This window comes from Hyperolius riggenbachi, chromosome 10 (genome assembly GCF_040937935.1).
Source record: "Hyperolius riggenbachi isolate aHypRig1 chromosome 10, aHypRig1.pri, whole genome shotgun sequence".
In the NCBI taxonomy this organism is placed as follows: Eukaryota; Metazoa; Chordata; class Amphibia; order Anura; family Hyperoliidae; genus Hyperolius; species Hyperolius riggenbachi.
This window is the reverse complement of record NC_090655.1, coordinates 185900233-185914878: the sequence shown is the minus strand read 5'-3', so window position 1 is coordinate 185914878 and position 14646 is coordinate 185900233. Positions and strand designations below refer to the sequence as shown.

The window sequence follows — 14646 nt, the reverse complement described above, 5'->3', positions numbered from 1 at the left end:
AGGGATCCGATCTAGCAAAATGAAGCATAATTTTTGCTGAATGGTGTTAGGTACACTATTTCTGTGACATTTTGTCAAATAAAACATTTCCCCTGGAAATATCCCAAATAGCATGTGCAGTTAGCACAGTGGCAGCTACTAATTCGTGGCTGTTAGGGCGCATTCACACTCACGTGATTAGCGGGCGATTCCCGCTAATCACTAAAGTGCTAGCGCTATGTTATCCTATGGCAGTGTTCTAACTGCCACGATTGGCGCTGATTGCAGGTATTTTGTGATTAGCGCCAATCGCAAACATTTAACTTGCAGCATTTTCTGGAGCGATCGCGGTACATCGCTCCCGTTTTGCCTTTTTAGATGTGAATGAGGCCTTACTGCTGTTGGCATAGTCTGACTTCTAATAAGTGGCTGCTACTGCTACAATGGCGGATGATGACCTACCGGCAACCAAAAGGGGAGGTGGAGCTGCGACACAATGTGGCTCCTGCATGTGGTACTGCAGCTATGGCCTGCGGGCCACATGGAATTAACAACTGTAGAGAGCATTAGGGGCCACCTGAAAAGGCTTGGTGGTCCAGGTCGTACTTTGAATATGCCGGCATTAAAGGGCACGTGAGATGCTATAACTGACAGTAGAGGATACTTAAACAACACAGTCATCAACAGGGCCAGATTTCTGGAAAGGCCACAAAAGCCCAGGCTTAGGGCAGTTGCTGCCCAACTGGGCAGCTGGGCAAGGAAGAAAGGTTGCTGCACGTGGAAGAGGAGTCTGCAAATGGAAGGCTGCAAATGAGGAGCAACACAAGTGAGAGGAGAACTGCTGCTGAAGGGAAAGAGAGGGGCTGCTGTACAAGATGTTCCGAATGGAAGAATGGGCTTCACATGGAATGGGAGGTGGGCCTGATGCACATATAAGGAGAGAGACATAAACTTTGACTTGGAGCAGAAAAAGTATAAATCCAACCTTAGTCATTATTAATAACAGGGTACATGCTATAATCAGGGCCGGATTTACTACTCAGAGGCCTGTAGACACAAGTGTTCTGGCACCCTAAGCTCCACCCCTGAACACAGGCCACACCCCAAGTAAAAATAATCCAAACTCTAATTCCTGTGTTATGTCACTAACTGTCCTTAGAATCTTACACACTAATCACTGGCTCATAACATCCATAGTGACAGGAGACAAGGATTAGGGTGTAATGGCCCGTACTCACGGGCTGCAGAAGTGGCCTGTCGCCAGCACACGTGAGCGTGCTAGCGACAGGCCGGCGACAGCTTCTCTCCAGGTCCCTCCGCGTACACACGCGGAAGAGGGACCAGCGGCGAGACGGAAGCTGTCGCCGACGTTCCTCCTCCCCCCCGCCGGAAGCTTCATTCACCTCAATGGAGGTTGCTGTCGCTAGTCCGCGTACTCACGCGGACTAGCGACAGTTGCGGGGGAGGTGCGGCGGCGACTGTCGCCATGCGATTGAAACTTTCAATCGCATGGCGACATGAGTGGCGGGCGACAGTTCGGGGTGCGCGCGCGTGCGGCGGCCCATACTCACGAGCGACCTGTCGCCGCAACACGCGCGCGCCGTGTGTTGAGGCGACAAAAGTCCCTCGTGAGTATGGGCCATTAGTGCTTGAGGTTAGTGATATGAGGCAGGGTTTAGTCAATAAGCTCCTGAGGTCAGTAATCTGAGGAGGGGAGCCGCCTCTCCCACCTAAGGTGACTGTAGGCATGTGCCTACCGTGTCTTATGGAAAATCCGGTCCTGGCTATAGTGTTGCTGAAAAACACTGCTATTGACTACTATAGTGCTCATTTTCCCACTAGTTAAAGAAAGCCTGTAACAAAACAAAGTTCCCCTAGGGCCTAGGTTCTCAACGTGGGTACTTCTAATGGTTCTAGGGGGTACACAGGCTTGATATACTTAGCCAAGAACAACAAATTTAGAGTTTTAGACAATGATAAATCTTATTTTAAACAACCCCAAATTAGTGTTTTAGCTAATTAAAAGCAATAGTAAAGGCTTGGAAATGGTTTAGAACTAATTATAATGTACTACAATTAAATATATATTTGTCAAGGGGTACTTGTGATAATGTTTACTATGCTTGGGGGTACTTGGTGAGTACAGGGTTTTAAAAGGGGTACATACCAATAAAATGTTGAGAAACACTGCCCTAGGGGGTACTCACCACAGGTGGAGGAAGCCTCCAGATCCTATTGAGGCTTCCCCCGTCCCCCTGTGTCCCACTGTGGTCTCGCTGTGCCTCTCTAAACAGCGGGATGTAAATATTTACCTTCCCGGCTCCAGAGCAGGCGCAGTATCGGCTCTTCGCTCGGAGATAGGCGGAAATAGCCAATCGCTGTCGGTCCGCTCTACTGCGCAGGCGCAAGTCTCCTGTGTCTGCATAGTAGAGTGGACCCAACAAAGATTGGCTATTTTTGCCTATCTCCATGCTGAGAGTCGCAACAGCGCCCCCGCTGGAGCCAGAGAAGGTAAATATACAAAGCCTTGTCAGGCTTGTCGAGCCAGGATTGCGAGACGCTTCGAGGGAGCCAGCGCTGGATTGCCTGCAGCTACAGGGGATAGGGAAGCCTTATTGGGACCCTGAGGCTTCCACCTCCCGAGGTGAGTACTCCCCAGGGGAACTTTTTTTTGTTACAGAGTCTCTTTAAGCCATGTTCACAGTGGTGCATTGAGCTACTTTGTAACATGGCAATGCACCGCCTATGCGATGCTCACTAGGAGTGTTTCGGTATAACAAGCTGCGGCATCATAATGCAGTGTGTTACCGCTAAACGGGCACGTTAACGGTAAGGCTGGTTTCACAGTGGGACGTTACAGGCGCACGTTAGAGCAGCCTGTAACGCACCCCACCGCACAGCAATGAAAAATCAATGGGCTGTTCACAGTGCCCACGTTGCGTTACATTGTAACGCAGCACGTCCTGATAACGTACTGCATGCAGACTGTTTGCACATGCTCAGTACGGGTGCTTTTTTTTATTTTGGGGGCGGAGAGGAGGCGGGGAGAGGCCGCTACGTAGCCAGGCACATGGCTACTTAATATTCACTGCACTTGCAGTGTTTTCTTCTTGGAGTGGCCGCTGATTGGCTGGCGGGACCACGTGATGCGGAGAGCTCCGCTCACGTGGTCTCCGCAGTGCCTCAGACAGAGCAGGCGCACCAAGAGCTGCTTGTAACGCGGCTCTTGGTAGCGTCCTGCTCCAACACCACCAGGCGTTGCGTTAGGGGCACTTTATGCGACCTTAACGTCCCCTAAAACGCAACGTCCTGGTGTGAAACCAGCCTAAAGGTGAAGCAAACTTTTTAATGGCTGTAAGCTTTGCAGTAATTGATGCAGCGTGAGCATAACGTGTAGCGCCGCTGTCCCGATCCATTGCGTTGTGTTTCTGCTGTCACAGAGAACGCAACGGCCACTGTGAGCGTAGCCCAAGAGAATGTCCTTCGCTTATCAAGGTGAAAACTGTGATGAATATGAGTGTTCAACAGTCCTATGAAAGTAACAGAAATGTTCCAGCCTGATATACCAGTAGTATTTGTTTAGGTTTTTTTTTTCTTTACCATGAAGCTGTTCTGCTCTTTCATAGTGGCCCCCAGCAGGTCCTCTTGCAGTTTTACCTAGAAATGTATACACGATTTGGTGGTTACCTTTTCCCACCTCCTAATGGAACTAGTGTTACAAGACAGAGCTTGAGGTTTCCCATCCATCTCGTGAGCTCTTGTTTGGACGAAGACAGAGGAGGCGGAAATACGCTACAAAAATCGAGAGCAGTTGGGGACATGAACCATAAAATGTTAGCTAAACCCAGAGCTTTGAGCAAAGAGGCGAAACCACCGAGAGAAGGGAGGGGGATGAGAATGAAAGAGAAGAGCATAAGAAGCACAGAGAAGGGGGACGTCACATCCCCTTGACCCTCCAATCACCTCGGGGTCCCATTTGATTGGAAGGCGGCAAAGGCTTTAATCTCAGCTCTAATTCGGAGGCTTTTGAAGTGAGTTTGTCTGGCAGAGCTCCGGCTGGCTGCGCTGCTGCTCACACTACACCAGGAGTGGCGCTGGGACGGAGCTGGACGGGAGGGATCTGCTTGTACTGGCTGAGGAGTGAGGACTCGGGATTTGCTGAAGGACAGTGATACATTGCAGCTGCGTTCCCTCGCCCCGGAGCGGCGCATTTATTCCGGACGCCTCCCTGCCTTGTGTCTGGACGGATCTAGCTTGTCAGCCTCCCGCATGTACAGTCTGCTGGATAGGGACTAATTGATACATCGCTAGTGGCCGGGGAGCTGCTTGTGACTCGGGATCATTGTCTTACAGGAGGCTCATCCAGCGGCACACAGACCTGCAATGCCTGTCCTGGGGACATGATCAGCTCGCCACTGGCTTCTGCAAGTCGTGACAATCCTACAGCCCGGGACAGCGGAGACAGCTCGGGGAAGAGAAGCGGCGGAGTACCGGCGGCCAACAGAGCCTTCGCCCACACTGTGCCTCCCAGTGACCCCCTGCGCCAGGCCGGCCGACTGCCCATCAAAGTGCTGAAGATGCTGACTGCCCGCAGCGGACACATCCTGCACCCCGAATACCTGCAGCCCCTGCCCTCCACCCCGATCAGCCCCATAGAGGTACTTACCTACTATATACAATGTATCGCTGTGTGTCCTGTGTATCACCACTGCTGCCCCTGCCCTCCACCCGTTTAGCCCCATAGAGGTACCTACCTACTATATACAATGTATCGTTGTGTGTCCTGTGTATCAACCCTGCAGTTCCTACCCTCCACCCCGACCAGCCCCATAGAGGCACCTACCTACTATATACAATGTATCTTTGTGTGTCCTGTGTATCACCCCTGCAGTTCCTGCCCTAAACCCCGGTCAGCCCCATAGAGGTACCTACCTACTAAATACAATGTATCAGTGTGTGTCCTGTTTGTAAACCTTGCAGTACCTGCCCTCCACCCGATCAGACCCATAGAGGTACCTACCTAAAATGTATAATGTATGTTCTGTGTGTCCTCCCTGCAGCTTCTGCCCTCCACCCCGGACAGTCCCATATAAGTGCCTACCTACTTCAGTGTATACAATGTATGTTTTGTGTGTGTCCCCTGCAGTCCTTGCCCTTCACCCTGGCCAGCCCCATAGAGGTACCTACCTACTATATGCAATGTGTATTCTGTGTGTTGCCCCTGCCAACCACCCTGGCCTGCCCCGTGGAGGTACCTACCTACTATATACAATGCATTCTGTGTTTCGCCTCTGCCCTCCACCCCGCCAGCCCCATAGAGGTACCCACTATATACATTATATCAGTGTTTCTCCTTAGTGTCACCCCTGCCCTCCTTCCCGGCCAGTCCTATAGAAGTACCTACCTACAATACAATATACTCTGCGTATCACCCCTGCAGCCCCTGCCCTCCACCCCGGCAAGCCCCATAGAGGTACTTACCTATTATATATAATGTATGTTCTGTGTATCACCACTGCAGCCCCTGCCCTCCGCCCGGTCGACCCCATAAAGGTACCTACCTACTATGCACAATGTATCAGTGTGTGTCACCCCAGATCATTCACCTCTGTCCCGTGTGTAATGCCCAGCCTCTCATCTCCAGATTATTACACAGGCTGCTCATTAATTCCCTGCCTGTTAGCGCTCACTCTGCTGCTCGCCGACTACAGTCCCAGCCCCGTCCTGGGGAAATTCACAGTGCCAGCCGACCTCAGTGCGGTGCCCCCCGGCCCACGACCAGCCCGGACTGCGGGCACTTATACCCCTCTAGAGAAAAATAGCTATGCCCACACAACCCCTCGCAATCAGGAGAATAATGAATAAGCTAAGAGGCCTGCAAAATAGCAAATCTCTAATGTGTGCCAGACCATATGCTAGAAAAAAATAAAAATTATATCTATCTATCTATCTATCTATCTATCTATCTATCTATATATATATATATATATATATATATATATATATATCTATATATCCTGCATGTGTCATTTTTAGCACTTCTGACTGCGTGTATAGATTAACCTGACAGATAAAGGCACGGCTGGTAGAAAAAAAGTCATAGGATCTGATAGATGGATAGATAGATAGTAGTCGGTGTCTGGACATGATACGAATTGGTAAGGTATTGAATCTAAAGACAGCCCAGTAATGAGTGTGAGTTGTAGCTTCTTAGTACATTGGAGTGGGCAGAAATCCTGGTGTTTTCTATAATGCCTATGCAAAGCATGCAGAAAAGTTCTGGGTTTGATATTTCACCCTATGCACAGCACTGCTAGTAAAGGATTGCAGTGAGCTGTGTTAATGTGTATTAGTTGTGAGGCCGGGGACAGTGGGGAGTCGGCGATTTGCAGAAAGGTCCCCTGTGAGGACAGGACCAACATCTCCCTCTAGTGACCCCTCTCCATTCATGGCTGCTGCCAGGGCGCCCCCCGAATCCCTCTGCTCTCACACATTGGGGGGCTCCTGACTTTTTACATTTTATATTCTTCGGTGGCTGCTCGTCTGCGATGTAAACACATGAATGAATAAAATACAGTAGCCATTGCGTTGTGCGGTAGTAATACTGTAACAATAACAGCAATAATGAAATAATGATGACAAAAGAGACGGGGTAGTAATATATATATATATATATATATATATATATATATATATATATATATATATATATATATATATATATATATATACTGTTTGTGCACATTTGTCGTGGCACTTTCCCGCTCCTCATCTCTCATTTGTGTCTGAAAGTCACCAGCTCTTTCTTTACATGCTATAGAACTATTAATGTAGGAATTATAATTATAATGCCTGTACACTGCGTATTTACACATGTTGTTATCTATGGGTTATAGGAACAGTTTGTGGGATATTATGTGTAGGGCTCAGGCACTGACGTCTGTGGGATATTACTCAGGCATTGGACATGCAGTGATCTCCGTTTTCTGTGTTTCTCCACCTTAGTTGGATGCCAAGAAGAGCCCCTTGGCCCTCCTGGCCCAGACCTGCTCGCAGATCGGCAAGCCTGACCCGGCCCCATCCAAGTTGTCCTCTGTGACCGGCTCCTCCAGCGGCTCGGACAAGGAGAGCAAGTCTGGTCCCTTGAAGCTCAGCGACATCGGAGCGGAGGATAAATCTAGCTTCAAGCCCTACTCCAAGCCGCCCGATAAGAAGGAGCAGAGCTCGTCCGATAAATCGGGATTCCGAGTGCCCAGTGCCGCCTGTCCGCCTTTTACCCCCCGGACTGGCAGCCCAAGCTCACCCCGCACCCCCCCTCCCTCCTCGGAACCCAAACCCCCTGGAGACAGCTCCGACAAGAAGGAAGCCGACCAGTGTACTAAAAGCAACTCTTCCGATGGAGGATCGCACGGAAGGCTGAGTGTGGATTTACCCCAGACTCACCCCGAGGGGTCTTCAGGGTGTAAGAGCCTCTCTGCCGCCCCTTCCCCCACTCCAGTCTCCTCTTCATCCAGCTCTTCTGGCTCAATGTTGGGATCAGGCCTGGTGGCCCCTGTGTCACCCTATAAACCGGGCCACACTGTCTTTCCTCTGCCACCCGCTGGCATGTCCTACCCAGGCAGCTTGGCCGGAGCCTATGCTGGCTATCCTCCTCAGTTTCTGGCTCATGGAGTCTCCTTAGACCATACCAAGGGGAACTCTCTGGTCGGAGCCCAGCTGGGCTCTCTAGGCTGCTCTAAGTCTGCTGCCTCCAGCCCCCTCACAGGGGCATCGCCACCATCTGTAATGACTGCCAGCTTGTGTAGAGACCCTTATTGCCTCAGCTACCACTGCGCCTCCCAGCTGGGGGCCAGCGCAACCTGCGCACATGACCTCAAATCTGGATACCCTCTGGTGTACCCCAGCCACGCCCTGCATGCGGTATCACCACCTTCTTTACCCGGGCACCCACTCTACCCCTATGGTTTCATGCTTCCAAACGACCCCTTGCCCCATGTTTGCAACTGGGTTTCAGCCACAGGCCCTTGTGACAAGCGCTTCTCCTCCTCCGAGGAACTTCTGGGCCACCTGCGGACACACACGGCCTTTTCAGGCTCCGCGGACAAATTGTTGCCCGGATACCCCAGCTCCTCATCACTGGCTGCTGCAGCTATGGCTTGCCACATGCACATGCAACCTACAGGAGTTTCCCCTAGCCATCTGACTCTTCGCAGCCCCCACCACCACCCCTTGGGACTCAGCAGCAGCCGCTACAATCCATACTCCAAGAGCCCCATCCCTTCTGGGGGCGCCCCGGTACCAGTGCCGGCAGCCACAGGACACTATTACTCTCCATATGCACTGTATGGGCAAAGACTTACCACAGCATCTGCGCTAGGATACCAGTGAGGTCACCTGGACCTGAAAGACGCTATTATGTTTTTGTTTTTGTTTTTTTTCTATTGAAAAGGAAAAAAAGATTTTGGTGTTCATCAGAGGACTGGATCCATGGACACTCTATTTATTTATGTTAGCTCCAAGCAGAATCGATCATAAAGTGCATTTTCTGGATAGGTAATGTGGAATCTCCCCTTGTAGAGTTCTAAACAGGGACAACAATAACACATCTTTCTCTTTAATGTTACTTCAAAAGAAAGAAATGACTGCTTTTATTGTAATTGTATCTTATTTAACGTCTCTTTGGGTACAAGCCCCCCTTCAGAATCTTACATACAATGCATGTTTATTACTAAACAACCAGCAGTTTGTCAGGATTTCAAATTGCCATTATTTTTAAGGTGTAAACAGTAAAGAAAAAAAGAGAACATTGGTATTTTTTGTATGTATTCTGAAAGGAAAAAAAAAAGATTTTATTGCAAAAAAAATGTCCCTTATTTGCCTTATTTTTTGTTTGTTTTTTTTTCTTTATTTCGGTCGGAAAAAAAAATCTTTTTCCATATTCACTATTTGCAGCCAGGCTTTGTGTAGGCTTGGCCAGTAATTTTGCATCATGTATCAAACACACAGTGTATTGCTTTAAAAATTAAAAAGAATCTTTATATTTAATTTACATACATTGTTTACTTTTTTTGTTATTTACATCGATTTTCTCACCTCCAGTGTATTTTACACATACCAGATTAATTGCACACTGTGGGTTTTCTGCCAACTCCTACATAGTGATACTAAAATGCACAGCTGGTTTGGAGTATTTGTTATTGGCGATTAAAAAAAAAATTGGAGTGAGTTTTATACATGCACTTTTTTAAATAGTTCACATGAAATTGGGAGTGTCTAAATGATGTTCAGAATATCAACCTACTAAGTTGTGTTAAACAGAAAAATAAACCGTTGTCACCAAATTAAATATACTTTTAAGATGTATTAGATCAACAGATTTCAAATTCCTTCTCAGGCAAAGGAGGGCAATAATTATCATTTTGTGTTTATACTTATTTCCCCTGAAAATGCGCTTATTGAAATAGAAATAATAAAAAAAAAGATCCCGATAATGTGAAAATAGACAAATGGCCAGCAGCAGCACCTTGGCTAGGGAGCGTTTGGTTGTGGGCAGCTGGCGGCTGAACTGTGCAGGCAAGATAATACAGTCCGGGTTAGCGCAGCGCTATCGCAAAGCCATATAAACAAATTGACAGTTTATTTAAAGGCAAACTTTTTTTGGCTAAAAAATATAGAATATTATTATCACATAATTATATTCAGAGAGAAGTGTTTAATATTGACCTTTATAGTGTTTAGCCATAATTGTTAAATAGTTAATACAGCTCATCAGTGATATCAGCACTTGACACATGAATTGTTAGATGGGTTTTTCTGTAATTCATACAATTGTAGCTGACAATCTTAATAATCACGTTTGAGCTGGAGGGAGGAAGGGTACATCTGCCTCAAACTCGGCAAATAGTTCTCATATTTGACAATGCAAATCTCCCCCAACTATTGCCTGAACTTGTTGCGGTGCTTTCTGAGTCTCCAGCTTTCATTTTACTGCAGGCCCTGTACAGCACAAGGCCTGCAGTAAAATGAAAGCTGGAGACACAGAGAGTTCAGAGACTCTGGAATGCAGCTGCTATCCCAGCGATTATTGCTGGCAGTGCAGACTGTCCCGGCCGTTACTTGTATGTAGTCACTGAGCCCAACGGCCACATCCACAGAGCACAGCTTGCCTGAGCTCACAGTCAACACAGCCCAGTGCAGGCAGCGTGGATACACTCACTCAGCAAAAAGCTGGAAATCCCATTCATGACAAAACGGCTATCTTTGTATGGCATATGCTTGCCCCATTCATGAAGGCAGTGGTTCCTAATACTTTCAGTATATAATACAACGGAATAAATAGCATAGATTTTAATAGTCATACCACTTTATTAAATCCAGTGGGATCCTAACAAATACACATATTAACATTTGAAGGATGTACTTTATGTAAACAGCAAAGGGACACCTCTGCTTGCACTCCATATAATGTCCTGTAACTCCAGTGCTACAGAGGCCAACGTAAGGCTGGTGCAGGGCACTTACTATTGGTGTGTGTGTGTGTGTGTGTGTATGTATGTACATATATATATATATATATATATTCAGTTCAGCTCAGTTCTAGCATTAGTCATGATGTCATGATTTCTGGCAGTGTGGTGTATTCTCAGTTTGGAAGTGATAGACTGGTTTGGTATTGATAGAGGTAACCAGCCTTATCTACGCTGCCAATATGCACCTTTTTAGAGGCAGAGGAGTAATAATAAAGTAGACAAATAATAGCCCTCCCGTATAATTAGAGGACACTTCAGTGTACTTAATATCAAAGCCAAGAATCAATAAAATGTTGCAAATCAGTCCATATTTACCCTGGTGGACATCTACAGGAAAGTGCAGACAATATTAAGTATCATTTTTATTTCCACCCACCTTGAGATATAAATCGAATCCTGTCTGAAAGTGTCTGATGTGTATTTTTTCCATCTGGAGATGACTTAAAGAGCTGACAATTCTGTCACAAACCTTCAGTGTCAAATAAAACCACAAATTAATGATAACAAAGAAATGAATGGACGCCTACAGGAACCTGCAAGTGAAAATACTTGAAAGAGACTTAAATGGAATGCAATTATACACACGTTCCAATTTCCCTTTCATCAAGGGATCTCAATTAATTTTTATTTCAGCGATTGTAATTTTTTCTTTTTTTGCAGGATGCACAAGTCTGTCAAGAAGCAGCAGCCTTACAATGGCGATGCTGTCATTTCCCAAAAGTCCCTCACGTTCCAGTGAGAAGAGAATAACAAAGCTTTTTACCACGAATCAAGAAGCCCAATAACCCAATATTTCGCAAACGAAAAACTGTAATCTATAGCGATTTGATAGTGAAGCATTAAAGACATTGCAGGAATTTTTCGTTAGAATATATTTCTAGTACATTACTTAGGGTTTAGGCTGGAATATATCCCTTTTCGCCACAAGGGGTCTCCAATGAGCATCGACAAAAAGCAGCAATAGTCACACCTTGCCCATGTCACAGTTGTGCTTCACGTATTACTGAATCGAACTCACTAGTTAGTTGTTTGTAAAACATTAGCAAAAAACATTAGCAAAAAACAAAAGCACGAAAAACTGCTTTCTAGAAGTGCAACTGCAAGATAAAAAAATGTCACCTATTTTTCAAATGCCTTTGCCTAAGCAATGCATTTTCCTTAGTTTTAGACTAATCTTAGTAAGTCATATATTTTTCTCCCCTAACTGGGTTTGTAATTCTGCATCAATCCATTTTTCCTATGGTCGGGAGCAATCTTTGATCTATAACAAGGAAAATGTCCCGAGATAAATGTATTTAGACAGATAAAAGGAGATGATGTGTGTGTTTCCAGAACAGACAGCCTTATCTGCCGTGTAATTCCAAACTCCACGAACACCCATATAAATTGCAAGCAAAGAAAACAATTGTCTTGAACGTCTCCAGTAGTATGGGATGATCTTATCACAGATTGTGCGAGACAAATTCACACTCCTGAAATTGTTACTTTATCCACGTTGAAATCTTTTGTTTTACAAGAAGAATTCTTCACATCAGAAGCAGTGGAAATATTTTATCTATTCTATTTTTTAAACTCCCCCTTTGAAAACAGAACTTGTCACAGTTTGTCCTGTCATCCGAATATGGGATAAGCAAGATAGATGTCTAATGAAAATACTAAGCTGTTGCTGGGAACGGACTTTACTGTGGCAATGTAGGCACTGATATTATTACACTGGGTGAAAGAGATGTTGTGCATAGCAACCAATCACATCTGCCTCAAGCATTTAAAACTCCAGTTGCCATTGGCAACAGCATCACCGTTTCTCCAGTTTCCATAAATTAGCAATAGAAGTATATTGTATCTGCAGTACTAAATGTGAATAAGTTGAAACTTGCTTGTACTGCTGTAGTTGGAGAGTATTAGCAGTGCAACATAATCACTCTATCACTCTGGTATGTGTTACTGAAGATATGTTTGTTTGTAAGGGAATGATGAAAACTGCAGAAATAGTGCTTTGCAGCTCTTCTTTAGTGGAGCACTACAGTTTCCTGTTTGTTTTACTAAGCAAAACTGTATTATAAATGTGCTGAAAGTGGCTGTAGTAATTGGTATAGTTTGGCTAATGGCAAACCGTCTCATGTAAATGTTTTTATTCTGTGCATGGATCTATGAGAGCATTCATATATGTAGAATTGCCCTAGACCTAATTACGGGAGGAATTGTCAGTGATTTTGTGATAATGCCTGCTTCCTGTTTTTATTTATTTATTTTTAACTTTAAGCCTGAGCAGTTTTATTCTTCACAGGCTGTTAAATAAGCATTTCCCTTTTCATTAATACATTGGTAACACATATAATAGGCCCACAAACACTTCTGTAATATACACATTACAATTGCAGGACTTCCCTCAGACATCTCAGTTAACCTTCTTGTGTAATTTTCCCTCCACTTTTCCAGAGGTCTGAACAGAGCAGAAACGAAAGCATCTTTTTAATTATTTCTATAATTTTGTTTTGTTAGGCCTAGTGCACACCAGGGCGGTTCGGCTGCGTTTTGCATTCCGCTTGCGGCTGCGGATACGCTTGGTCAATGTATCTCAATGGGCTGGTGCACACCAGAGCGGGAGGCGTTTTTCAGAAACGCATACTCCCGGGCTGCTGCAGATTTTGGATTGCGGATGCGTTTCTGCCTCAATGTTAAGTATAGGAAAAACGCAAACCGCTCTTAAAAACGGCACTTCAGAGCGGTTTTGCAGGCGTTTTTGTTACAGTAGCTGTTCAGTAACAGCTTTACTGTAACAATACATGTAATCTACTACACCAAAAACGCTTCACAAAACCGCAAAATGCTAGCTGAAACGCTACAGAAAAAGAAGAAAAAATGTTTCCAAATCTGCTAGCATTTTGCGGATCTGCTAGCGGTTTTTGGTGTGCACCAGGCCTACGTGAGAGAAGACTCTAACAAGTATTGTTTTTCCTAATATGGGAATTGAGGTTGAGCATTCAAGCAATGCCAACAACATGGTATTTTTCTATTAACACCTCTAGGACTGATCATGTAAGTACAGCAGTCAGACTCTGACACACTCCACTCCCTGCCTGATACTCACTAAACTCATCAGATCTGCAATAAATGTCCCTGAAAGCTCTGCCCTGTAATGTATACAGATAAATTGTGGTATTTTCCATGAGTGAAAAGTGGAGTTACAAACTAAAAGGTGGCAATAATAAAAGTATAAGAATGGCCTAGTGCACACCAGAGCGTTTCTGCTGCGGTTTGCGATCTGCTTGCGGGTGCGGATCCGCTAGGGTAATGTATTTCAATGGGGTGGTGCACACCAGAGCGGGAGGCGTTTTGCAGAAACGCATACTCCCGGGCTGCTGCAGATTTTGGATTGTGGATGCGTTTCTGCCTCAATGTTAAGTATAGGAAAAACGCAAACCGCTCTGAAAAACGGCACTTCAGAGCGGTTTGCCAGGCGTTTTTTGTTACAGTAGTTGTTCAGTAACAGCTTTACTGTAACAATATCTGAAATCTACTACACCAAAACCGCTACACAAAACCGCAAAATGCTAGCTGAAACGCTACAGAAAAAGAAGAAAAAGCGTTTCAAAATCTGCTAGCATTTTGCGGATCTGCTAGTGGTTTTTGGTGTGCACCAGGCCAATGTGCTGATGACTGCGCATTCATGGGCTGACCAGCTAAGATGACCACACTATTTAAGGACAGCCCTGCTGATGTATGCAGTCATTTCACATGAGTATACATGATTATGCTCTCAGCACAAACTCCTAAGCTGTCTATGGATGTCTACATGGACCCTTCATGCCTAGTGACTGCCTACTGACCCTCATGAAATCTTGAAGGAGTTATCAGGGCCAGGCATTGGTCACACCGTCACAGCCATCATATGGGGGTCATGTTCAAAGAAAGAAATGTTGTTTTTACTCACTGCAACCATTTCCATTCTTTGACTAATATTCAAACTAGGGCTGATGAAAAAAGAACTGATATGATGCTATGTTTGGTACCAGCCCTACCTTTAATTCATAACAGCGAGGTGCCTGCAGTCATTCCAGGTGGTTAATTGTACAGAGATGGTCTGATTACTGATGCGAAAGGGTTATTAAATGACAACTGAAGTGAGAGTGATATG

The 14646-nt window shown here is 45.6% G+C and overlaps 1 protein-coding gene across 1 annotated transcript; it reads left to right on the top strand.

Moving 5' to 3' along the window:
• The first annotated feature begins 3840 nt into the window (after positions 1–3840).
• Positions 3841–9028, top strand: ZNF503 (zinc finger protein 503). The gene is made up of 2 exons (XM_068258083.1): positions 3841–4637; positions 6985–9028. Exons 1-2 carry the CDS (start codon positions 4380–4382, stop codon positions 8365–8367), a joined length of 1641 nt encoding a protein of 546 aa, XP_068114184.1. The 5' UTR covers positions 3841–4379; the 3' UTR covers positions 8368–9028.
• The last annotated feature ends 5618 nt before the right edge of the window (positions 9029–14646 follow it).